The sequence below is a fragment of the Pseudoliparis swirei genome, chromosome 3 (assembly GCF_029220125.1).
Source record: "Pseudoliparis swirei isolate HS2019 ecotype Mariana Trench chromosome 3, NWPU_hadal_v1, whole genome shotgun sequence".
Taxonomy (NCBI): Eukaryota; Metazoa; Chordata; class Actinopteri; order Perciformes; family Liparidae; genus Pseudoliparis; species Pseudoliparis swirei.
In genome coordinates, this window is record NC_079390.1 from 22,516,821 (window position 1) to 22,541,890 (window position 25,070).

Here is a 25,070-nt window from a genome sequence, read left to right on the forward strand (position 1 = left end):
CGATTACCTCTTTAAAATATATAGATAAGTATTTTTAAGATAACCAATGTTTTTTAAAATGTATTATGTTGTTAAATACACAGATAATAGTAGTACCCATATACATATAACTTACTTTGATCAACTGCAAATATTGGGTGTACAAAATGTAAATCTTGAGAGATGTTTTAAGAGAAGAAAAAAATGGTCATTTTAAATTTAAATTGTTAACGGCCCAATGTTTTCAACCTTTTATTTTGGAGTATAACTACTATCGTCTTATATCCACCAACATCTCCAAAGGTTCCTTTCACAAAACGTTTTGTATTTTTGAATGTCAGAATCCACAAAAACAATGAGTCCATTAATTGATTGACAGAAAATTAAAAACAAATTAAAAACAATCTGAGGGTGTCACCTTCGGCTTTTGGACATTGTGATGAATATATTCTGACATTTAAGAGAGCCTGGTTTATTAATTTATACAATTTCAAAACATTCATTGATAAAAAAGAAGAAAAAGATTGTTAGTCTCCAACATGTACGTGTGATTTCTAACCAGTTAATAAACATAGTTATTTTTAATGAAAATATAAAAATAAGAGAAGGGACGTTAATAAAGACCCACATTGAAACCTTTTGGGGAAATCAAATGGTACAACTTTATTTTATATTAGTAATTTCCTTATATAATTTGTACTAATAACAAAGACAATAATGTGTAACTATTTCAGTTCATATGCAGTTGTTGTTAATACAAATAAAAAACAAAGCTCGCTGATACATTAAAAAAATACGTTTTTAATTCCGGTGCTTTTATTTTTTCATAATAACCGCGAGACCGGAAGTGACCGTGTCACCGGCTTCCGGCAGCTTGTCCGAGCTGCTCAATGGAGAGCGCAGGACCGCTGCTCCCCATGTTTGCTCTCCGACTGGAATAGTTAGCAGCTGGTCGGACTGAAACAAACAACTTGCCATTCAAACGGCCGGGTGGAGGGGGGGCGGGTCCACAGTGGCGCGGGGCATCATGGGAAATGTGGTTCTCTTGTTTACACGTCTGCACAGGCGGATTAGAAAGAAGATTAGTTAAGAAGTGGACACAATATGTGACTTTATGTTGTCTTTACATTCTCGTGTTTCTGCGGAACCATTTGAGGTAAATACAAATAAAAGATAACGGTGAGAAAACAAAGAAATTAAAGAAACTGTGTTACATACACTATTATATTTCCTTAAATTATATCCTATAAATATATTGTCCAGTGGAATTTCAACCCTTATATCGGTGGGACAGTTACTGCATAGTATGAATATAGGTATGGATAATAAATACAATATGCATAAACATGTATGAATGTATCTTATGTCATATTATTATTATTATTATTATTACAATTATTATCATTTTATATATATATATATATCAAATAATATTAATAATATGATATAGTGCAAAAAAACTATAATACATTATATAAAATACAATAAAATATGCAGCGATGTAAGTTCTGTTATTGTGTTCATATAAATTTGAATTAAATAGGGTATATATGTGTTTTACTGCTTCTGCTATAACTCCTTATCGTTCTGAGTAAGTAAAATCATAATAATATTAATATAATATTTAATCTAGGACGAGGTGCAGGTGTAACGTGGAGTCTTGGTCGTGTTGAACGAGCTCAAATAAAACCACAATATGTAATATCTGTCCATAGCTGCAGAATTACAAGACACATTTCCGTGGAGCTCAGCGGCAACAGCTGCTGCTGTCATAATCGAGACAAACATAAAACTATTAATACATGTTTACGGCACCTTTCTTCAGCTGTAACCCGGCCTCACGAAGTTTAAGAGCTGAGAGTCAGCTTCACGTATCCGAATGCTCGCTGCTCTTTTAGTAATAGATGTTATTTATTTTGATCATAAGGGTTGTTATGTGTGCAGGTGTACACAGTTACAGCTTCCTGTCTCATTCTCCAGTTATGAACCGATATCAATTGTTTAGGATTCTTATCTATAATAATTTGAATTATAATTCCATTGTGTTTTAAGACGATGCACAATACATATTTTGTATTCTTTAATATGTTAAGAGTATGCAATGTCCAAACTATCAGCTCCTGCTTCCTTATTATTGTGTTTTTTTTAATTTTATGAGCCATACTTTTTCAATAAAGACCAAAATATTTGTTTATTTACTCTTACTACTTCTCCAAATGTAACAAAAAAACTACTTTTTATACATGAAGTGGACTTCCTTCTGCAGGAATATTAAGTAATTGTGTGAGTGTGAGTATGTTTTCGTGTGTGTTTATATATATATTAGGGCTGTGAAACGATTAAAATTTTTAATCGGGTTAATCACAGGTTTTTGTGGATTAATCATGATTAATCACATATTACCGATATTCTCGGTATATTTTGTGAGAACATATAGATTTATGACAAAAGACGGATATATACATTTATACATTCTTCTATACAATGGTGCTGCAACTCAGCAGTTATTTAGCAGTTTTCTTCCATATGGAACATTAATACATCTTCATCCTAAACAGAATGTTTAACCCTCCTGTTACCTTTCGGGTCAATTTGACCCCATTCAATGTTTAATGTCGGTGTTCTTTGGGGTCAATTTGACCCCAGGCTGTTTTTCACTGTCAAACATATCAGAAATATCAACTTTTTTATTTATTTAAAGGGCTATTTAGGTAGTCAACAAACAAACATAAAGTACCTCACACTTAAACTTGGGAAACAATATTAATTCTAATAATTTTCTGAGTTTTTAATTGCTGGGGTCAAATTGACCCGAGGGTAAAATATGTTAGTAAATGTAAAGGTAACAGGAGGGTTAAACAGAGCATTTTTCTCTTGTTTGTCAACCATTAACTCCACCATGATACAATCTAAAGGTGGACAGATTGACAAGTGACGTTTTTTTTGCTCGGTCCCGATGCGCGCGCACGGAGCTCTGTGGCGCGCCAGACGGAGATCGATAAGTGTTAACGCAACGCGAAGAGACAGAGATGACATGCTGCTGTGGAGATACGATCAACAACAGACGTTTAGTTGAATAAAAGAACAAAGACGTGCTCTAGAGAACATGTCAGGGGGCGGGCCAATCTCTTTAATGTCATGCGATCTACCGACACTACGCCGCGATCGACTGGCAGGTCGCGATCGACGTGTTGAGACCCTGATCTACAGGAAGTAAAAGTCGTAACAAGGTTTCCGGAGGTGAACCTGCGGAAGGATCATTACCGATGAACAGACCGTCTGCATGAGAGCGGACAGAGTTCAGATTGAAGTGGTGTATTGGAAGCTCATTTTGCAAGTGACTTTTTTTCCGTCCCAACGACCAACAACAGACGGATTGGAAGCTCATTCTGCGCATGCGTTAAATGCGTTTAAAAAAAAAAACTAGTTAAACCTGTAATTGGATTAACTGAGTTAACGCGTTATTTTTCACAGCACTAATATATATATATAACCTCTCATTACTTCCTCTCTCTTGATGCTTCTGCTTTTCTTTTGAAGGACTTCCACCACTCCACTTCCTCCCTGAGGAGTTACTTCCTGTCAAATAAATCTCAGCAGCACTCCGGTGTTAAGCGTGTGTCTCTGTGGTATTTACAGCCGACGCTCTAATTGCAAAAACAATTAGTAGTAACCGCCCACAATAAAGTATTAATCAAGTAAACAGAGAGTCAACTTATTAGAAGTGGAAAAACATAAAACAAATCTCCCTCGTGACGGTTAATATGCTGATATGTCCCCGTGCAAATAAACATTACGTACACCGAGGTATTTAAAGACATTAAAGCGATTTCGTAAACATCTTGTCTTTGAGGTGCATCGTTGACAAATCACACAATTACAACATTTATAGTGATTTCCTCTTTGTGTTTTTCCTGCTTGTAGGATAAGAAAAAACTGAGGTGTGAAATATTGTAAAAAAATAATAATATACAGACATATATACAAATATTGATCACCGTTTTAATATGTATGAGCTCATTGCCCTTGTTTAGATATTCGCACCAGAAATGTATATACATATATATATACAGGACTGTCTCAGAAAATTAGAATATTGTGATAAAGTTCTTTATTTTCTGTAATGCAATTAAAAAAACAAAAATGTCATGCATTCTGGATTCATTACAAATCAACTGAAATATTGCAAGCCTTTTATTCTTTTAATATTGCTGATTATGGCTTACAGCTTAAGAAAACTCTCAAATCCTATCTCATAAAATTTTAATATTTCCTCAGACCAAGTAAAAAAAAAGATTTATAACAGCTGAGTGTTTGTCAAGGCTCAGGAAACCCTTGCAGGTGTTTCGAGTTAATTAGACAATTCAAGTGATTTGTTTAATACCCTACTAGTATACTTTTTCATGATATTCTAATATTTAGAGATAGGATATTTGAGTTTTCTTAAGCTGTAAGCCATAATCAGCAATATTAAAAGAATAAAAGGCTTGCAATATTTCAGTTGATTTGTAATGAATCCAGAATGCATGACATTTTTGATTTTTGAATTGCATTACAGAAAATAAAGAACTTCATCACAATATTCTAATTTTCTGAGACAGTCCTGTATATACATAAATACATCTATATACATAAATATATATATAATATATATATAAATATATATATATACATAAATAAATAAATATATATAAATATATATAATATATATATATACATACATATATAAATATATATCATATTTGTATATATAAATAAATATATATATGTGTATATATGTATAAATATATATAATATTTATATATATTTATAAAGATTTATATATATATATTAATATATTAATATATGTAGTATCTATGTATAAATAACTATAGAAATAAATATAATATAAATATATACAGGACTGTATATAAAATTTTATGAGATAGGATTTTAGAGTTTTCTTAAGCTGTAAGCCATAATCAGCAATATTAAAAGAATCAAAGGCTTGCAATATTTCAGTTGATTTGTAATGAATCCAGAATGCATGACATTTTTGTTTTTTAAATTGCATTACAGAAAATAAAGAACTTTATCACAATATTCTAATTTTCTGAGACAGTCCTGTATATGTATATATATATTTTTTAAAGATTAGGAATAGTTTCTTCTACGATAGACTCTAGCAGCCCGTTATGAAATGATATTCTCCTCCCTACGTATATAAAATCCTGTTTAATGTATCTGCATTAACCTTTCATGTATAATATTCAGTATTGATTACCTTGTGCCTGTAATAGACCTGAACTGGACACCGGTGCGCTGACAAAGCATTTCCAGCTAAAGGAGGACGTGTTAATACGTCCTTTAGAAGAGCGAGCGGTGGTGTGAGTGAGCGAGGGGATTTAATGAGAACGATACTTGTTTTAAATATATAGCATTTATGAAGAAAAATGATAATTATTATAATGAATAGATCACAGGCTGTATGTAAGAAGTTGTCGTAGCATCTCTCATTGGTCTGTGGTTTGAACAAAAGAAGCATATTCAGACTTCATATCTCCACACGGCGACACGAGAACAACGTTGTTTCTTCAAGATGGATCATAAAACCCTCGAGGATGACGACTGTCCACCTGTAACACAACGCTTAAGGTCAAAGAAACTAAAGGGGGGGGGGCTTGTATTGTAAAAATAGAAACTCGACACATCAACAGGAAGTGGCAGGAAGCGCATTTCCTGTTGCATTAAACCACACGCGTGTTGCCGTGACAACTTCGTGCAATCGCCGATGATGACAAAAACACACTCCAGTTCATCGGAGGACAAATAGCACGAGACGTCAGCCCGACCTTTGACTTTTGACCTTTCCACTCCGTCCAGGTGACATCACGGAGAGAAAATGTAGCTCTCGGACGTCAGCGCCGACGTCACGGACGCCCCGAGGGCGCGGGTCTTCTTCTGTGGCCCCGAGTCCTCCACCAGACAATTGGTATCGTCTCTAACTGTCAGCCCTCAGGTCCATAACACAGGAGCCTACAGATACCACGGTGGTGCACGGTGTATATATTTACAGGACTGTCTCAGAAAATTAGAATATTGTGATAAAGTTCTTTATTTTCTGTAATGCAATTAAAAAAACAAAAATGTCATGCATTCTGGATTCATTACAAATCAACTGAAATATTGCAAGCCTTTTATTCTTTTAATATTTAATAATTTTTTAATTGCATTACAGAAAATAAAGAACTTTATCACAATATTCTAATTTTCTGAGACAGTCCTGTATATATATATATACATATGTATTTATTTATATAAATATTATCCATATTTATATATTTATTTATGTATATATATATATAAATATTATATATATATATTTAAATAATATATATATTTATTTATGTATATATTTATATATATATCAATATTATATATATTTATTTATGTATATTTATATTTATTTATATATATGAATATAGTATATATTTATTTATATATTTATTTATATATATATAAATACTATCTATATTTATAGATTTTTGGAAATATATATTTATAAATAATATCTACATTTATAGATTTATATATATATATATATATTTATATTTTTCTGTTGTTTTTACTCTTTGTGAAAGACTTTCAAGGACAATAAAGCAATGTTCCTTCTTTTCCTATTTAACTGGGTTTGTTTTGATCGGAGCGCTCATATTGATAACATCCTAATGACACCCGTCCCTAGTGTGTCACATAACTAATATCTGGAATTTCAAAAACTTTACCGACCACCGAAATGAAACCCCTGCTCATTCCCAGAGTCGGCTCATCCGGAGGAAAATATAACAATATAAATCTCTCTGAAATGACCACCGGGGGCAGCGAAGCGAGGAGCCGTTTATAAATGGTTTCAATTGCTTCACCGAAAACCTTTAAAAGCTTTAAAAGCTTTAAAAGCCTTAAAAGGTGCAAAAGGTGTGAGGAGGTGACGGCGTGGGGAAGATCTGCATATTAGCTCAAGTGGGATGGAGTGGAAAATCGACTCTCCCAGCATGCACCTCAACTCCCCCGGACTCTGAGTCACCGAGCTGTTTGTTTTTTTAGCACACTCAGCACTTTTCCTTGACGCAGTTGTTTAACAATAGATAACTTCAGCTCTCATGAATCCTGAAACGTGGCACCAAGCGCATATTATGGGATGCTTTAAAAGCGAAAGGATTACAAGCACAACGTGTTGTGAAGTTAAGAGATCAAGGAGAGTAACACAGGTGTAATGGAATACATGTGACGTATTAGTTTAAAAGACGCATGATGAGCAATATGAGGATGATGATGATGATGATTATGGGGATAATTTGTGTGCATGCATGTAATATGTAATATAAGTCACTTTTAGCATAACAAGCTTCACCTTTGATTGTTACTTTTACAATGCAACCTTCTTTCTGTGGCACATTTACGAAAAATTAATGAGCCGTCGCTGTTGTTCCTTTGAGGAGGAATAATAAATATTATTTTTATAAGCTCCATTCCAGTAAATCTGCCCCGTGTGACTCAAAACATATTTTAGTTCTCTCGTGTTTTTAGTGATTCTTGGTAAACGGGTTTTCTGGGAAGATAATTACAGTTAACAAATTTTTTAAAGGTTTTGTTGCAATGAACATGTGCAGAAGTGTTTGTTTCTGTTTCTATTCATCCACAGTTGATGCCTCAGGGCGTCTGAATCAAAGGATTATGAGAGCCGTTTGAATCAATCTTGAACTTTCATGAAATTAATTTTGTGGCCGTGAGAAAAGTTTTTAAAAAAGCATTTTTTGGCGCCTTTGGTGTGAATGTTTCACTCAGCATCTGGAGTTTTAGTGCTGTGACATTTGAGAGGCAACAGATCCTTACACACACACACACACACACACACACACACACACACACTTGAAATGGAGGATGGGGAAACTGTAATCTCTTCCCCGTGACCCAGATGCCATCCTGAGGACAGCCGGGCCTCCACCGGTTCACACCACCGTGATCTGTGCACACACACTTTGGATCTGTGCACACACACTTTGGATCTGTGCACACACACTTTGGATCTGTGCACACACACTTTCTCTCCACGCGCGGCTGGACTTTGCACGACCTCGAGAACACGACATACCAAAAAAGCCGGTTGCCTAAACCGAGCGGTTACGTAACTACCGGCTCTATTCACCAGCGACCCCTGTGTGAATGCACGAGTTTAGTGTTGACCAAACATCATTACACTATTACAGAGTGAGGACTACATGAGAGTTTGGCCTGTAGCCCATGAATACATGAATTATAATGAATTGTGTGAGGGGTCACGACATTATAATGGAGGTACATGTTGACCATTCACACGCTCACTTGTGTCTTATATGCAATTTTGGGGGTTGATAGCATTTGTTTTTTGAATATAAAACATTTCTACCACTGGAAAATTGATTCAAATTATCTAAAAGTCCTAAATACACCAAGACCTTCAGGAAAACCATAGAAAAGGGGATTTTCTGTTGGGCAATTGGTTGCCGAATTTCTTCTGGAAGCTTCCCAGAAACCTTCCTGTCAATGTACCTGTGGACGCCGGACATCCCCTGAAGGTGTCGTTGTTTGTGGTTGCAGAGTTTCACGAGGCTGTGATTCTCCTCGAGGTCACGACGCGTCGCTTTATACGGCGACTTTAAGTTCCACACAATGTTTTCCCACGATTTGAGATGACCACTAGGGGCACTGTCTCAGCGGTCCAGTCAAACCACACAGTTTGAGGACTCTGTATGCAGAAATATACAAATACAAAGTATACTGCATGCATAATAAACATGTGGTTGTCGCCCCCAAACCTAATGTGATTGTCAAACATCAGCATGTCTGTGAATGGGAGACTCGTGATACCAACTGACCCCAATTTCACATACGGAGGTCAGAGGTCAAGGGACCCTGGTGAAAATCTGCATGCCAGTTCTTTTTCCTTCCTGAGCCGGTTTGGTACATATATGCAGTATATATATATACTGTATATATATTTATATATATAGTATATATATATATGTTTATATATTTATATATATATAGTATATATATGTAAATATTGTATATATATAAATATATATATTATATATAAATATATATATATATATATATATATATGTATATATATACTGTATATATGTACCAAACCGGCACCAAACGGATCCCCCCCGCCTCACCAAAGCAGAAATAAAACACTCGCAGCCTTTTGGGGCTTTATCAAGAAACTGAACGTCTTCGTGACTTCCTGATATTTTTATTGTTGCATCCGTCTTCGTCCCTTTCCCTCTACTTCGTCCTCTTCACCTGCAGAGTTCAGTTGCAGGGTGATGGGCAGAGCCACTCGTTCATCATTTCATTTCCATTTGTTAGACGGATGGCTGGGACCTCACATTCCTTCATCATTCCTGCTGCGCTCACAAGACGTCATAAATCACAAGTTTTTTTCGAAATGCAAAGTCTGGCTCTTGAAGGCGAGTAAATGGGAATCTGTTTACGTCCCAAAAAGAAATCCTTCAAACGTGCCACGAACGACCCGACGCCGCGTTCTCTCCGCTCCCTTCATCTCCTTCGCCGACTCGCAGTGAGTTTGCAGACTTGTTATAAACGAGCGTCTCAGGATCCTGAGCCGACCTTCGCGTTCAGAGCTTCGGTCCAAAGCCCGTCGTCATCAATAAGAGAAAAAAACATGCGATGACCAAGAATAAAGTAAATGAACAAGTTGATTGTTTTTCGCGGATCTCTGGTCCATTGGCTGAATGACTACTCGGAGCGCCCTGATCAATCACGATGAGTCCGACATTCACTTTCCTCTCCGCTCTGAACTCATTCCTCAGGGAAACGTTCTGGCTCTGCGGCGGTTAAATGAATCCGTGGTGTTTCCTGTTCGTGGCTGAATGTGTTGCTTTGGGGAAGAGGAACAACTGGTTTCTATTTGTGGGGTAAAGAACTGATAAAATGGGATTAAAGATGGACAATTATATCACCTTGAAAATGCAAATGTAACCAACAGAGTCGTCAGAGATCTCCTTTAACCACGAGTGATCTGATCACCGGCTCCTGCTGTCTGCAGGTCAAAGGTCAAAGGTCGAGTCAATACTCAACGTATAATCACGGGGCGTGCGCTGCTGATTTGTTTCTCTGTGGCTGTGACCGCTTGATAGAAGCACTATGTACACATCTGGGTATTGATTTGAGACGCTCTAGAAACATCAATAGTTCATCAAATAGTTTACAGGATATTTAACCGTTTGTTTCTTTACGATGCTTTTAATACACTCCACCTGTTTCTTTACAGTTCGTATGAAGGTAATAAAGGAGTCGAATATGAGGTATGAGGCTAGAGACAATAACAATCCTTTATTTAGCTTTTATTAGCGACTGTGGCTCAGTGGTGATCACAGTCGTCCTCCATTAGCGGGACACTTTAACCTCAACAGAGTTAGACTTTAGCCCCTCCCACCAGTGTGTGAATGTTAGTTACACCTTAGCCCCTCCCATTAGTGTGTGAATGTTAGTTACACCTTAGCCCCTCCCATTAGTGTGTGAATGTTAGTTACACCTAAGCCACTCCCATTAGTGTGTGAATGTTAGTTACACCTTAGCCCCTCCCACCAGTGTGTGAATGTTAGTTACACCTTAGCCCCTCCCATTAGTGTGTGAATGTTAGTTACACCTTAGCCCCTCCCATTAGTGTGTGAATGTTAGTTACACCTTAGCCACTCCCATTGTGTTCAAATGTTGTGAAATTGGCGAGGACGTGTTCTTAGTTTGCTTTGGTTTGTCTATTTGGATATATTTTTCATAATAATATAAGTTCAACATTATTGCAACCTACTGTATATAAACCTATTTGTTTAAATAATAAGGTAATACACATTTAAAAAAGTATTCATTGAAATAAAAAAACAGGAAAGACAACCTTTTCACTTGACTCAAATATAATGTGTTTATAATGTGTTTATAGTCGTACGTTCCACAAACAGGTGAAGCCCGAGCGTCACAAAAGGAACCGGAACAACAAAGGAGAGGTTTTAATAATTCACATCAAGTCACGCTTCCAGATACTCGACACAGCAGCCAAACAGGCGACGCGGGAGTTCAAAGGTACAAAATGTTGTCCAGAAGAAAGACTGACGTACAGAATCTCAGAGCATCCACAGTTGTGTACTTTAGTTTGTTTTTAAATACAGAAATAAAACAGTATCAAACATTAGGCATGTCAACAGAACCAAGAACATACGCATGCAGGTTTCTTCTTCTTCTTCATAATATTGAGCTTGCATACAAAGGCGGACGGATCACAAAATCAAAAATCACACGTCGGTTGTATTTGTTACATATGAGAGAGAGAAAGAGAGAGAGAGAGGGGGGGGGGTCAAGGATTATATTGAGATGACCATTATATTGAATTAAACGTTTCATCCCTCAGTTTTGACGTTTTATGTCTGAAATATAATTTTCTTACGGAGTCGGTGTGAAACGAGGGGGGGGGGGCGATATAAGAAAACGGCCACCGTTGAAACAATGTTATATAACGGGAACAAAACGGGCCCAGGGACAGAAAAGCTCCGAGCAGAATTGCAACCTGACAGGAATTCTGAACGTTACGACGAGAGCGTATTCCTCGTGGGGGGGGGGGGGGGGCATGCAGGATCAGACAAAACTCATAAAACCACAGGTATACATGGCATGCATCCCGGGGGGCCCAACTTTGCACGGTCGCACGAAAACAGTACGGAATCCTCAACATTAAATATCAGAGTAATAACAAGGCCAATAAATAATTTAGAAGGACTAAAAAAAACTTTCTTTTAAATAAACAAATAAAAAGTGTTATCTTCTTATCTGACTCCGTGGGGGCAAGTTCAACAATGTATTTTCCAAGATATGTGTCTGTGTGTGTGTGTGTGTGTGTGTGTGTGTGTGTGTGTGTGTGTGTGTGTGTGTGTGGAGCTTTGACATGTGGACGATATCAACAACACGGAGCACTAAGCTGCACATTCTCAGGGGTTCACTGTGGAACAGAAGGGGTTAAACATTCGGTTTGGTACATTTATAGTGGAGCCGCTTACATTAAAAAAAAAAAACATCATAGTAACAATATACACACACACACACACACGGCTAGTATATTTAAAAGTTCTTGCATTGCACGACTGAACAATCGCAGCGGCTTCAGCAACAAGAGGCCGTTGTAAACGATGCATGCTTTTGATATTTTTTGATTATTCTTTTATATATATATATTTTTTTTATTGTCGTAATATTTGACGTAAACTTTCCCGTCGATGTCGTTCGCTCCTTTTTCACAAACAGCGGGGGGCGGGGGGGGGGGGGGCGTGTTCAGCCACAGCACAGTTGGAAATGCTGCCAGCGAGTTTCTTTTCCTTTTTTTCTCTTCTTCAGTGGTGTAAACAATAAGCTGCACACACACACACACACACACCATAGAGCTGCCCAATCATGTGGTGTGTTGTGATTTATTTTCTTCTTTTCCAGCTGCTCTCTCTCTCTCTCTCTCTCTTCCACCCGACTTCCCACCTCGGTGCCGAAATTCCCAAAAATTGAAAATCGCCTCGACTCATCGGAGCACGTGAACTATCCACTCATGAAGTCATAATCGCGGACTCACCGCCGCCGTTACGCTCTCGCGTGACACGTCTTCCGCCCGTGTTCTTGACCCTCGACGTCGTCTGAAATACGCAGGAGTTACGATGTAATGCGCTTCTTTAAAACGTGGAATTTAAAACCGTTTGTTGCATGTCCGGTTGTGTTTCAGTGTAACCGTGGCGACTCCCACCGGACCGTCTGCAGCTCCTGTTTAAAGACGTAATGAAGTCATCGTGTTTGACATGAACACAAGAGTTGTCGTCTGCGACATTTCACGCCGGTTTTCGTTATATATCTGACCTCTAACATTTAGCATTGATCGGAAAAGTCGATTTGTTTCTGTCGCATTCTCCATCTTCGGTGGTCAGTCACCTTGCATAGCTGTTCTTCCATCGCCAAGACGACGCAGCCGGCCGGCCGATTGAAGACGAGCTATGTCCAATTTTACTGGAGTTTCTAAATGCACCTTAGACACCCGTTACATTAGCACTGGGAATAAGACACCTGCTACTTTGAGGTCCGTGTGGGTTGACCGGATGGACGAACCACTTGAGGAGCCTCAGGGTCACCACACGCCCGGGCAGCTCGACTCGAGCACTGTGAGCTAAACTTTGTCATTTCTTATCAAACTGGCCAAACTGTTCGGTTATTTGACGGACAGTCGGCAACCGGTCATCTTGCCGTTTTACAGGTGAGCGTCAGTCGTCACCCGATCCTCAAAGCAGACTTTATGGCAATCAACTGCCGACATCCGTTTCCTCATGACCATTAGAACTGGATTACGGGGTTGTTTGGTGCTGTTGCTATGGTTATGGTACTTTCTCCTCTCAAACTAACCACACTGAAGCTTACTAGGAACGTGAGGCCTCAGTATACTTCAAACAAGGTGCAGTTGGTGTAACAGTGTCTGGCTGAGACCCCCCCCCCCCCCCCACCACCAATCGGCCGCGTTCAGAAAGACAACATTCGGCAAAAAAAATTGCACGGCTGTGTCTTAAAGCTGCATTCTCTCCTCTGGTTGTATAGAAGTCTATGCTTCATGTGTTAAAGATGCATTATCTCTACTGACCACCAGGGGGCGACTCCTCTAGTTGTATAGAAGTATATGCTTCATGCGTTACAGCTGCATTCTCTCTCCTGACCACCAAGGGGCTCCTCTGGTTGTATAGAAGTCTATATAATGACTTCTCTCTTGATGTATTCCCCCAGTAAACATTGTAAACATGAGTTCATGTCTCAGTCTCTAGTTTCAAGTCTTCTTCTATACAGCATGATGTCATCATTTAGTACTTTATGGTCATTTAGAGTCACACACACCATGAAGCAGGGGACGCTTTAGGGGCGGGGCTACAAGGTGATTGACAGGTTGCGGATCTGGTCACTTTCTGCAAAACGCCAAGACGGCCACAGTGGGAATGCAGAACTCTAGGCTTTTAAAACCACAGTTCTCCGTGCAGTGCGTCAGTGTTTAATACGTCTTCAAACTCATGGATCTATAACTCTAAATCTGTAATTCATCGCCACGCCACCGATCCCTCCACCCCACCAGCAGCTCATTGGAAGTTTTCTGGCGCTGCTTTCGGTCTGAATGCCAGAGGCAGCGTTCGAACTTCTCTCTCAATTTTTTAAATTTTACTTTTTAAATTGATAATACCGTGAACAACAGCACCAAGAGAGACACTTTCAAAGTGTTTGCCGTCATCCGCCACTTGAATAATTCATCGCAAAGACCAAAGAGTCGTTAGCAGTGGGATGAAGCCGTGAGGAAGATACGAAGTGTGGACATCCAGACAGGGTAGAAGCTCAGTTCTTGTGATTGGACATTGCTGTGGTTGTGGTTAGGCTTGGTCCAAAGCTTCATACCGACCACCATGGCTGGATGAAACACCGCTAACCGTTGGTAGAAAAGGTCCAAGTCTAGTCAGCCACCCTGACCGTCTCCCTCTCTGGACGTCCATGCAGTATTCTCTACTGTATTTTCTCTCGATGGACCCGTGTCTCCCTGTAATTCCCTCAACATGTGTGTGGCGTGTGGACATTTACCGAAACCAAAAGTCGTTTCTTTTGGAGGAAGTTCTCGATCCGAAAGCTCATCAAATCTGTTTGAAGCATATTGAGGACTTAACTTGAGGCCCAATGAGTCAAACTAGTGGATAAATGCTCCAGATCTCTTAAAACAAAGTGCTTGCAGTGAGAGCCACTTGCGTTGGGCGTGAAGGACCACCACCAGATTCTCTACCCAACAGCTCCACAATCATATTAAAGTGCAGCATCTTGAAAATGAGAACTTTTCCACGAAACACGTCTGCAAACTCTCATCAGTATAAAATGTTGCGACATCCTTTGTTGAGATTATCCGCTCTCTTGTTTGTGCTGTTTCCGGGGCACCGGGGGAATCATCGGTCAACCGTTTAGCTGCTGTTAGAAAGATCTCATCGGATAGAAAGCATTTGCTCTTTTTTTTCTTCACTGATCAAATTTAGAATTTTTCCGAAGCTTACGAACGCGACGCTGCGATCCGCCGTTATTCATTTGGTTCGTTGGATTTCTGTTGAAAGGACAACGAGCAGCCGTGGCCCCTATTGCACGTAGGAACGCAAACGTAGGGATATTTTTTATAGATGTATGATATTCCCAAAGAGGTGATTCGCAGGTCGCTGTGGCCAACATGAGGAGAATCCATAGAAGAGGACCGGGGGGGGGGGGAGGAAAAACGAAGACAGGAAGTCCTATCTGTTGTGTTGGGGGGGGGGGGGGGGGGGTCTTCAGTCATTTAATGAACCGGGTAATTCATTGGTCAACGTGTGCCAGCGCTCAATTTTCTTGTCCTTGTTTTTCAGGCAGTCGAACCAGTGTTTGAGCCGCTCTCCGTTTGCATTGATGCCCAGAGACACGCCACCTGAAAGAAGGAAGCACGAGGAGAGCGTCAGTCACGCGTGTCCCCGAGCACGGATTTACATACATGTGCCATGTTATAATATCGTTAAAATGCAAAAAAACAGGGCACAAAATCATCGCGAAACGTTTACAGGTTTGAATACGTCGTACACTCTTGATTACTGGTGTTTTATTAACGATCAATATATCATTCACTAGGCCAAACGATCTCCCCTCCAGGTCCGTTTAGTGTCTGTTCTGATGATAGTAATCTCTAGTTGACGATGAAATATTACCAAGTTCAGTTCATGGTAATATGGCTGGCGTCTGTTTGTTAGTGAATACGTGTTTAACAAACATCTCTAAGCACCGTAACATTATTTTAGGTTTTAAGGACACACTCGCACTGAACGCATTCAAATCACGTAGTTAGAAGCAACAGCGAGAAGCAGCGCTTCGGACCAAAAGCGTCAACATTTTAACTGCTGCTTAGTGCTGGAAGTCTGGGTCTAATGATAAATAACACAAAGTGGCTTTTGAGCGTGATGTATCGGCGAGGTCACGGAGGGATGAGAGCATGAATTGTGTCCTTGCTGCAATTTCATTGACTAACTAAATGCCACCAGTTTATTGTGAATGTCCCATCAGTGTTGATAAATGGAGTCACATGAAGCGATACATTCCTTAGAGCTGCTGTATTGAACCAGAACGCTGATTCATCCCAATAATTAGCTTATTGCCCACAGGATGCAATGTGTAGAAACCTCCTTTTCTGAAAAGTGAAGTCTATGCTTCATGTGTTAAAGCTGCATTCTCTCTACTGACCACCAGGGGGCGACTCCTCTTGTTGTATAGAAGTCTATGCTTCATGTGTTAAAGCGGAATTCTCTCTCCTGACCACCAGGGGGCGACTCCTCTGGTTGTATAGAAGTCTATGCTTCATGTGTTAAAGCGGCATTCTCTCTCCTGACCACCAGGGGGCGACTCCTCTGGTTGTATAGAAATCTATGCTTCATGTGTTAAACCTGCATTTTCTCTCCTGACCACCAGGGGGCGACTCCTCTGGTTGTATAGAAGTCTATGCTTCATGTGTTAAAGCTACATTCTCTCTATTGACCACCAGGGGAGACTCCTCTGGTTGTATAGAAGTCTATGCTTCATGTGTTAAAGTTGTATTCTCTCTCCTGACCACTAGGGGGCGACTCCTCTGGTTGTATAGAAGTCTACGATTCATGTGTTAAAGCCACATTCTCTCGATTGACCACCAGGGGTCGACTCTTCTGGTTGTATAGAAGTCTATGCTTCATGTGTTAAAGTTGTATTCTCTCTCCTGACCACTAGGGGGCGACTCCTCTGGTTGTATAGAAGTCTACGATTCATGTGTTAAAGCCACATTCTCTCGATTGACCACCAGGGGTCGACTCTTCTGGTTGTATAGAAGTCTATGATACATGTGTTAAAGCCACATTCTCTCTCCTGACCACCAGGGGGCGACTCCTCTGGTTGTATAGAAATCTATGCTTCATGTGTTAAAGCTGCATTCTCTCTATTGACCACCAGGGCGACTCCTCTGGTTGTATAGAAGTCTATGCTTCATGTGTTAAAGTGGTATTCTCTCTCCTGACCACTAGGGGGCGACTCCTCTGGTTGTATAGAAGTCTATATAATGACTCTACTTCTCTCTTGATGTATTCCCTCAGTAAACATTGTAAACATGAGTTTATGTCTCAGTCTCTAGTTTCAAGTCTTCTTCTATACAGCATGATGTCATCATTTCGTACATTATGGTCATTTAGAGTCAAACAGACCATAAAGCAGGGGACGCTTTAGGGGCGGGGCTACCAGGTGATCAACAGGTCTCTCCGAGAGACATATACTGTACTTCATTGATTCCATTGACAGCTTAGAAAGCGCCCCATTTTCGCCCTTTTTAAAAAGATTTTGGCCCAAAACAATCCTCAGCTGACATTAAAGTGTTCTTGTTAAACTTAAACTAAGTGGTGATGCTGATGAATATCTATCGAGCCGCTTCAGCTCCTCATTATCTCCGATGAAAAGCGGGTCGCCTGCGCTTACCTATGAAATCGTTGGACTTCCCGATGTCGTAGTCCCACACGGTCACCTCCAAGGTCTTTTTGGTGAGGTCTGCATATTTAATGTCGTAACAGAACTCCTACAGAAGAAAAAAAACGGCAAAAGAATAAGAGCCCCTCTCTCCAGTATGATCACATACGATTACATATTTACAGATCATCCGTACAAAGCCTAAAATGTGATTTAAAGGTCTAGAACATTTAAGATTTATCCAATCAGCTTTGCAACCTTCACAATAAAACTTGTCTGCTTGGTGTTGGATTCGCTGTCATTACTGACCTGAATGAGATCCACGTTTGATTCGTTTTCTGGCTCTAATGATTCACATAAATCTGGCTGCCACATTGAGTTTGAAATCGTATTATTTTGTCTGAATGTCTTTTTAATATACTACAAGTGTCGAAAGTGTCTTATTGATACTTCCAAAATGCTCATTTAGCATCGACTCCATTGTAAAGAAGTCTATGCTTCACGTCTTAAAGCTGCATTCTCTCTACTGACCACCAGGGGGAGACTCCTCTGGTTGTAAAGAAGTATATGCTTCATGTGTTAAAGCTGCATTATCTCTACTGACCACCAGGGGGAGACTCCTCCGGTTGTAAAGAAGTCTATGCTTCACGTCTTAAAGCTGCATTCTCTCTCCTGACCACCAGGGGGAGACTCCTCTTGTTGTAAAGAAGTCTATGCTTCACGTCTTAAAGCTGCATTCTCTCTCCTGACCACCAGGGGGCGACTCCTCCGGTTGTATAGAAGTATATGCTTCATGTGTCAAAGCTGCATTCTCTCTAATGACCACCAGTGGGCAACTCCTCTGGCTGTATAGAAGTATATGCTTATGTGTAAAAGCTGCATTCTCTCTAATGACCACCAGTGGGCAACTCCTCCGGTTGTATAGAAGTATATGCTTCATGTGTTATAGCTGCATTATCTCTACTGACCACCAGGGGGGAACTCCTCTGGTTGTATTGAAGTATATGCTTATGTGTAAAAGCTGCATTCTCTCTACTGACCACCAGGGGGCGACTCCTCTGGTTGTATAGAAGTCTATATAACGATAACATAAACGGTGGCTCTGTTTCACTCCGACAGCCTTATCTGACTCTCAGAATGTTTTTTTGTGGGTTCCGGGAATTATGGAGGGTGCTTGGCACATAAAAGGACCGTATAACTATACACACACACACACACACAGACACACACACACACACACACACACACACACACACACACACACACACACACACACACACACACACACACACACACACACTGGATTTCTTTTCACAGCAGTCTTGTGCTTTGACTTTTTGTTCTCGTCGGGCTTCAGGTACCTGCAGGAGAGCAGAGCAGAGACTCAATACCTCAACGCTTTTACTGCGGAGAAGAAAGAAAAAAAGACCACAAAGCCCTCCAGATGGGCTCATCGAACGCCTTCGCCGTGCGTCATCTCAAAAAGCCTCATGTGGAAGCATCGTGTGCATCCGGCCTGCAGAGGGCGCTGTGGCGCTGCCCAGCATCCAACCGCACAACTTCACATGACTTATCCGACTTTAATAGACTCCTGTGTTTTTATTTTGAAAAGAAAGGAAATTAATGAATGCCATCATGTGTGTAACAAGTGTCTTCATGATGAAATCACAGCTCCGGTATAGTTCAATAATCTTTACAGTGTTCAATGTTTTTTCTGAAATGGTATGGTTAAATATGCAAATGAGCCATTACCTGATTAAATATGTGCTAAATAAACAGAAATTTGAACATTGGATAAAGTTAGGTTCAAAATTCTTGTTTTAGTTGGTTGACATATTCAAGTCAAAGGTTTTTATTGAGGGGATTTTATATATCTCTTTATAGCACTCCATAAAATCATATATCAGACATAAAAAAACCAATATGATTGTTATATAAATCAAGCTATATGTGATATATGAACAAACCCTTCTAAAAACCTTCAGAATATAGAGGAATGAAACTGTAAAGTTTGGTGTATGTAAGTTCTACTGAGCAACAACTTCACCGCGTCACCAGTTTATTAGGTGCACTGAGCTAAAGCTAACGACATTCCTACTTTTACCAACGGTATGTCTAGTTTCAGGCTTGACTTATAACCTCTCTAAACACTGCAGTTTGTGTTGCTGTTGAATGGTATTGTCATACCGAGAAGGTGTTTCCAATATTTCGTCTATACCCTGAAACCTTTAAAGTGGATCGAAAAACTGCCAGAAACATTTCTCAGTATGATGCCAGTGTAAGCAACCTTTGAACGCGTTAGCTAAACCAGTGGCACAATATCAATAAGCGTGCCAGATAATCTATCGGAGATGGTAACGAGCCCCTCGTCTGCATGCCGGATGACATCGCCGGCCGTTTGATTGGCCCGATCCCATCGTCGCCCCTAAGACCTTCAACCCTGCATCGTCGGGGACTCGCTGACATCACCTGGTAATGGTCGAGTGCGACGGTTTCACATGGTGTGAATACAAATGTGACATATCATGTTACCATGACAACGTCGAGAAATACAATGGACAACTGTGGGTGTATTTGTTTTCTGCTGTTTTCTCTCCGATTTGAACGTCTTCCAGGCTCGCTTCCTCACGAGCCGAGAGTTAATCTATTTACTCGATAACAAAATCAAATGTGTGATGAGTAAATCTGTGTAATATAATCTCTGCTTCCATTCATCTGATTTAATACGATTTAATGTTCTGTTTTTAATCCTTAATGCTTCTGCGGGAATTTGCCAGGCTCAACACCTCTTTGTTTACCTTTTTTTGTATTCACGTCGCCATGCTTCCACTGGTAACCCCTTGTCTTGTATGTTTGTTTGCAAAAAATTGGGCTTCGCAAATTGCTTTTATGAATAGAATACAATCACACATCAATGTCATGATTAAAGTTAACGTTGATGGACCACTGTTTAACATTCAAATTGTAATTAAATTCAGTTTATTTTATAAAGACCATCACAAATTTGCCTCAAGTGGCTTTACAATCTGTACACATACAACATCCCTGACCTTTGACCTCACATCGGATTAGGAAAAACTCTCAAGAAATAGGAAAAAACTCTTCCACGGGGAAAAAGGGAAGAAAACTTTAAATACGCTTCACATTAAAAAGTGAAGGTTACCCCGTGTTTAACGGGGTTTTGTATGATTGTTTCTTAAAAATGTGATTAAGCAAATTCCTTTTCATGGATAGAATAAAATTACACATTCACTGTCATAATTAAAGTTAACGTTGACGGAACAATGTTTAACATACAAATACGCTTCACATTTAAAAGTTTGCCAAACCCTAAATGTTTAACGTATATATAAACGTCGCAATACTGCAGCGTTTAACGCTTTAAATCTGAAGAGTATTTAATAACCTTCGTGACGGTAGCAATCGTTGCAGAGCCTTTAAAAAGGAAAAACAGCTTATCATCTGGCAATGTCGTGAAATATACAATTAAAATAAAGGTTGACTTGATCCTCTGGTGTTCCGAAGAGACGTGACATTGTGCGGTTACTCATCGGTTTTAGTTTGCAGTCCGCGAGTCTCCGGTGAAAACACATCGTTAGTGCTTCTGCTGGTCCGGGTGAAGTCAAACCTTTGGGCTCATGAATAATGTACTAGGTTTGGATTTAATATATGAGACCCTGCATATTGGACATACATGTTACCATCGATACATTTTTTATTTTCGCTCCGGTTTATTTGTTTTAACTCTCTTCACCGTCATGCTGAAAAAACAGTAGAAATTTGATGTTTTCACTTTGTTGTAGTCAAGGAAGTTATAATTCACTCTCTAAACTATATGAATTCTTACCAAAAAAACCTCCTTCAAACAGCTGCATTTATTCAAGTTCACAGGATACGTATTTTTACTGAATGGAACTTGAACGCAACATAAGGCAACCTCCGTTAGCTAACAGCCGAGTAGTACTGTGCTGCTAACAGCAAACGCCAAAGAACTCTCACTCTACTTTCCCGCCCACCCCACACAAATTTCTTGTTCATTATCAGGGAAGTGTTGGACTACAGATGTGTAGTGCTAGTTTAGCACTTGGCGGCATGTAGGGATCAGGTGGCGAGGGACACCTGTTGAGAAATTATCCAATGGCGAAATATCTGATCTCTGCATAGACTCGTCTTATTCTGGCCATTTAGCAAAAAACAGTTTGGAGCAAAGCTAATTCTTACGGTGGTATGTTTTCAATTCGGTGAGCGATTATATTCGCTCGTCACCTACCTTCCCCCCCCCCCCTTCTTTCCGTTTACGTGCTCACCGGACCGGTACAGAATTCCATCCCCCGAGGTAAAACAACAGATTGAAAAGGGCATGCAAACGGGTTAGTGGTCACAAAGCTACGCCAGGTGGGAGCGAGCACTCAAATTGTTTTTGATGAGGAATATCGTGAGGAGAACCTAATTGTCGTCGTGTAATGGAACCGCCGAGCCCCGAGGCGAAACCAACAGACAGTGGAAGTCATCGGGATGCAAACAATGCAAACAATGCCATCAATGTACGACGGTTTTAAACGCATTGTCTCAGCAGCCGTGCAATTCGAGCAAACATTAAAACACATTTTTACCTTTAAGCTCGATGAAAGTCATATTGACTGAAGAGCCATTGAAGAGGTTTACGCTCCGCAGCCGACTAATGGATGCCTGCATTCATACTACACATTGCATTTAAAGAATAGGCACCAGAGAACATTAAACATTTGCAGTGAGACTCTGCCGGTGAGAGAAGAGAGAACTTGCGTCTGAGTGTACGTTTCCTTTATTCCCTCTCACATGAGCTCGTCAGTAAATCCATTATCTACCCCGCGTGTACTTCAAGTTTCGGGGAGATTTTCTCGAACTTAAAACTGTTGGAAAATTGACCGTCTGATCAAGTGCTATTTACATGTTTGTCATGTAGAAGGAATTAATTGCTTCATTTACTGAATTGAAATATTCAGTGTGTGAAATATAGATCTCTGAATTATGTCTATATACTATATGTCCATTATAGAAGACGTTTTACTGGATCAAAGTAATTTTCTTTAACGTGGATGTTTATCAATCGATAAATGTCCACTTATATCGTTACCACTTACTAATCTATTCGTATTACTGCTATCCGGACATAAATTCAATCCATTAAACAAAGATTCGAACTAAGATTCAAACTGGTTATGTAAATATCTACAGGGGAATACGAGACTCAAATGTTTAATTTAGAATATTAGTAGAATTAATTTTCGTTGTAATGAACGCAATTAGAGAGCTTTGATGAAAATATATCATTATATAGATATATGATTCATATGATTAATCAATAGTCACTATCTATATTATGATTTTTAAATTTTCATTTATAATTTGATAATATAATTATACATATTTATATTATCGATATTAAGATTTATTGATAGAGAAAAAGGTTTATGCTGATAATGGATATTATTATATACTATCATGATTATATGAAGTAATGAGATCAAATAATTCTATTAAACATTTACAGTACGACAATCTCCTAGTGAAGATCTGCCTAGTGTCTCTATTTAATCTCTCTACGAGCTCGTATGAAATCCTACACCCGCGTATTCAATTTGGAATTTCTAACTTAAAACCTGTGAAATGCAGCCCGACTCCTGCATCGAAAGCTAGTTCCCATATGTTGCCAGTGCAGAGCCGGAAATTGCTACCTTTTGGTCAGACATTGGCCCGATCCTTAGTCTGTCTAAAGAGCTTGTTATGCCTAACTCAGACTCTCAGTGCATGAGCAGGATCCTCAGATGCCACTCACGGGATTTAGTGAGCTTAGGAAACACAGGTACTAAGATAACAGTGGATATTAGCACATGATTAAAAGAGCATATGATGATAAGTTTGATATGTGATATGAATTAAATAATGTGCATTTGATATTTAAATCATGATTTGCTAACCTTTTTTCTTTACAATAAAATTATACTTATTTAAGAATAGAGCATTTTTCATATATATTAGATAATATGATTTTATATCATATATATTTTGTTATATATTCTTAACTCAGTTATATATTTATACTTTAAATATTAGTAACTATTTTAGTAATTTTAATATTAATGTTATTTATTTATTATCTATATTTATGAGGTTAATAATATATTGAATATTATTATATATTAATTTTTTTGAAAATTTTTAAAAATATTTTACTTTTTGATTTTAGATTTGAGTTTAAAGTAATTTGAAGATAAGATCTTACAAAATTAATATACAAACACAATTTGTGGTGTTTATCACTTGTGACCAGTTGCACTAAGGAATGGCCTTCATTTAACCGTTTGTGCATTAACTTGGACTGGCACATTTATGCATCCCTTTTGGAGTCTAGTTAACCTGCGTTGGAGACGGTGGTGAGTTAATAGCCTCATCAAAATTAATTTGACATGTTCTTTAGAGACGAGACAAACATCTGAACTGACGAGAGGACCACTTTTTTCACGTCCTGCTGAATGAACTCAAATGCTACTGTCTCGTTAAGGCTATCTTATTTTACTTGGTAGCGTTTTTTTATTCCTCTTGTGTATATTTATCTTTACATTTGTATCCTTGTGTATTTCTTGTATATCTTGTACTTTTCTATCTTTGTTGTTTGCTGCTACTGGCTATGGAGGACTTAAAATGACTTAAGTATAAATAAATAAATAAATGAATGCATGAATAAATACAAGAATAAATAAATAAATGCTTAAATAAATGTATAAATGAGTAAATAAATGCTTAAATAAATGTATAAATAAATAAATAAATGCTTAAATAAATGTATAAATAAATAAATAAATACAGGAATGAATAAATATAAGTTATAAATCAACAAGACATCATTAAATAAATATATTTCTGCATTTCTGTATTTCTTCATTTATTTATTTCTCTATTTATGTGTCCACACGTATTTCTTCATTTATTTATGTGTGACATTTACGTGTCCGTATATTCAAATGAGCTGGGCGGTCCGAACCTCTGTCTAAAGCATGATTGGTCACAGGAGTGTGATGCACCTGGTGTGTTGTGCTCTACTACTTCTGCCTGGCACATGACGCTGAAGTTGACTCGCTCAGCTCACCGTTAGCAGAACTTAGCCTAGACAGCTTTTTGACTTCAGCCGTTTATCAATTCCAAGAACACTGAGTACAGACTCGTGTTCTTTTGGAGTCTGGTCTTTGGAGTCTGGTCTTGGGAGTCTGGTTTTGGGAGTCCAGACTCGAGGACCAGGACGGTCTTTCTGGTCTTGTGACGTCACCACATCAACTGTTCTTGCGCATGAATTTACTCCAATTATTCACTGTAAAATAATTTACAGTGGAGTAGAATCATTTGTTGCGGTGTTCACTGTTGTTTGGCGTAGGCTACGAATAAACGATAATAAATATACAACGTCTCGTAGCTTTCCTGACCCAGGGTCGCTACAATATGAAGTTATGAATCTTAACCCTCAGTCAAATTGACGTAAC

The 25,070-nt window shown here is 38.9% G+C and overlaps 1 protein-coding gene across 1 annotated transcript in view; it reads right to left on the reverse strand.

Moving 5' to 3' along the window:
* Positions 1-15,325: 15,325 nt before the first annotated feature.
* Positions 15,326-25,070, reverse strand: part of doc2b (double C2-like domains, beta) — a 108,516-nt gene continuing 98,771 nt past the window's right edge. Inside the window, exons 6-7 of the mRNA XM_056411439.1 lie at positions 17,566-17,662; positions 15,326-15,511 (exon numbers count right to left, since the gene is read on the reverse strand). Coding sequence (XP_056267414.1) covers positions 15,378-15,511; positions 17,566-17,662 — 231 coding nt within the window. The 3' untranslated portion in view covers positions 15,326-15,377. The remainder of the gene's footprint in view (positions 15,512-17,565; positions 17,663-25,070) is intronic.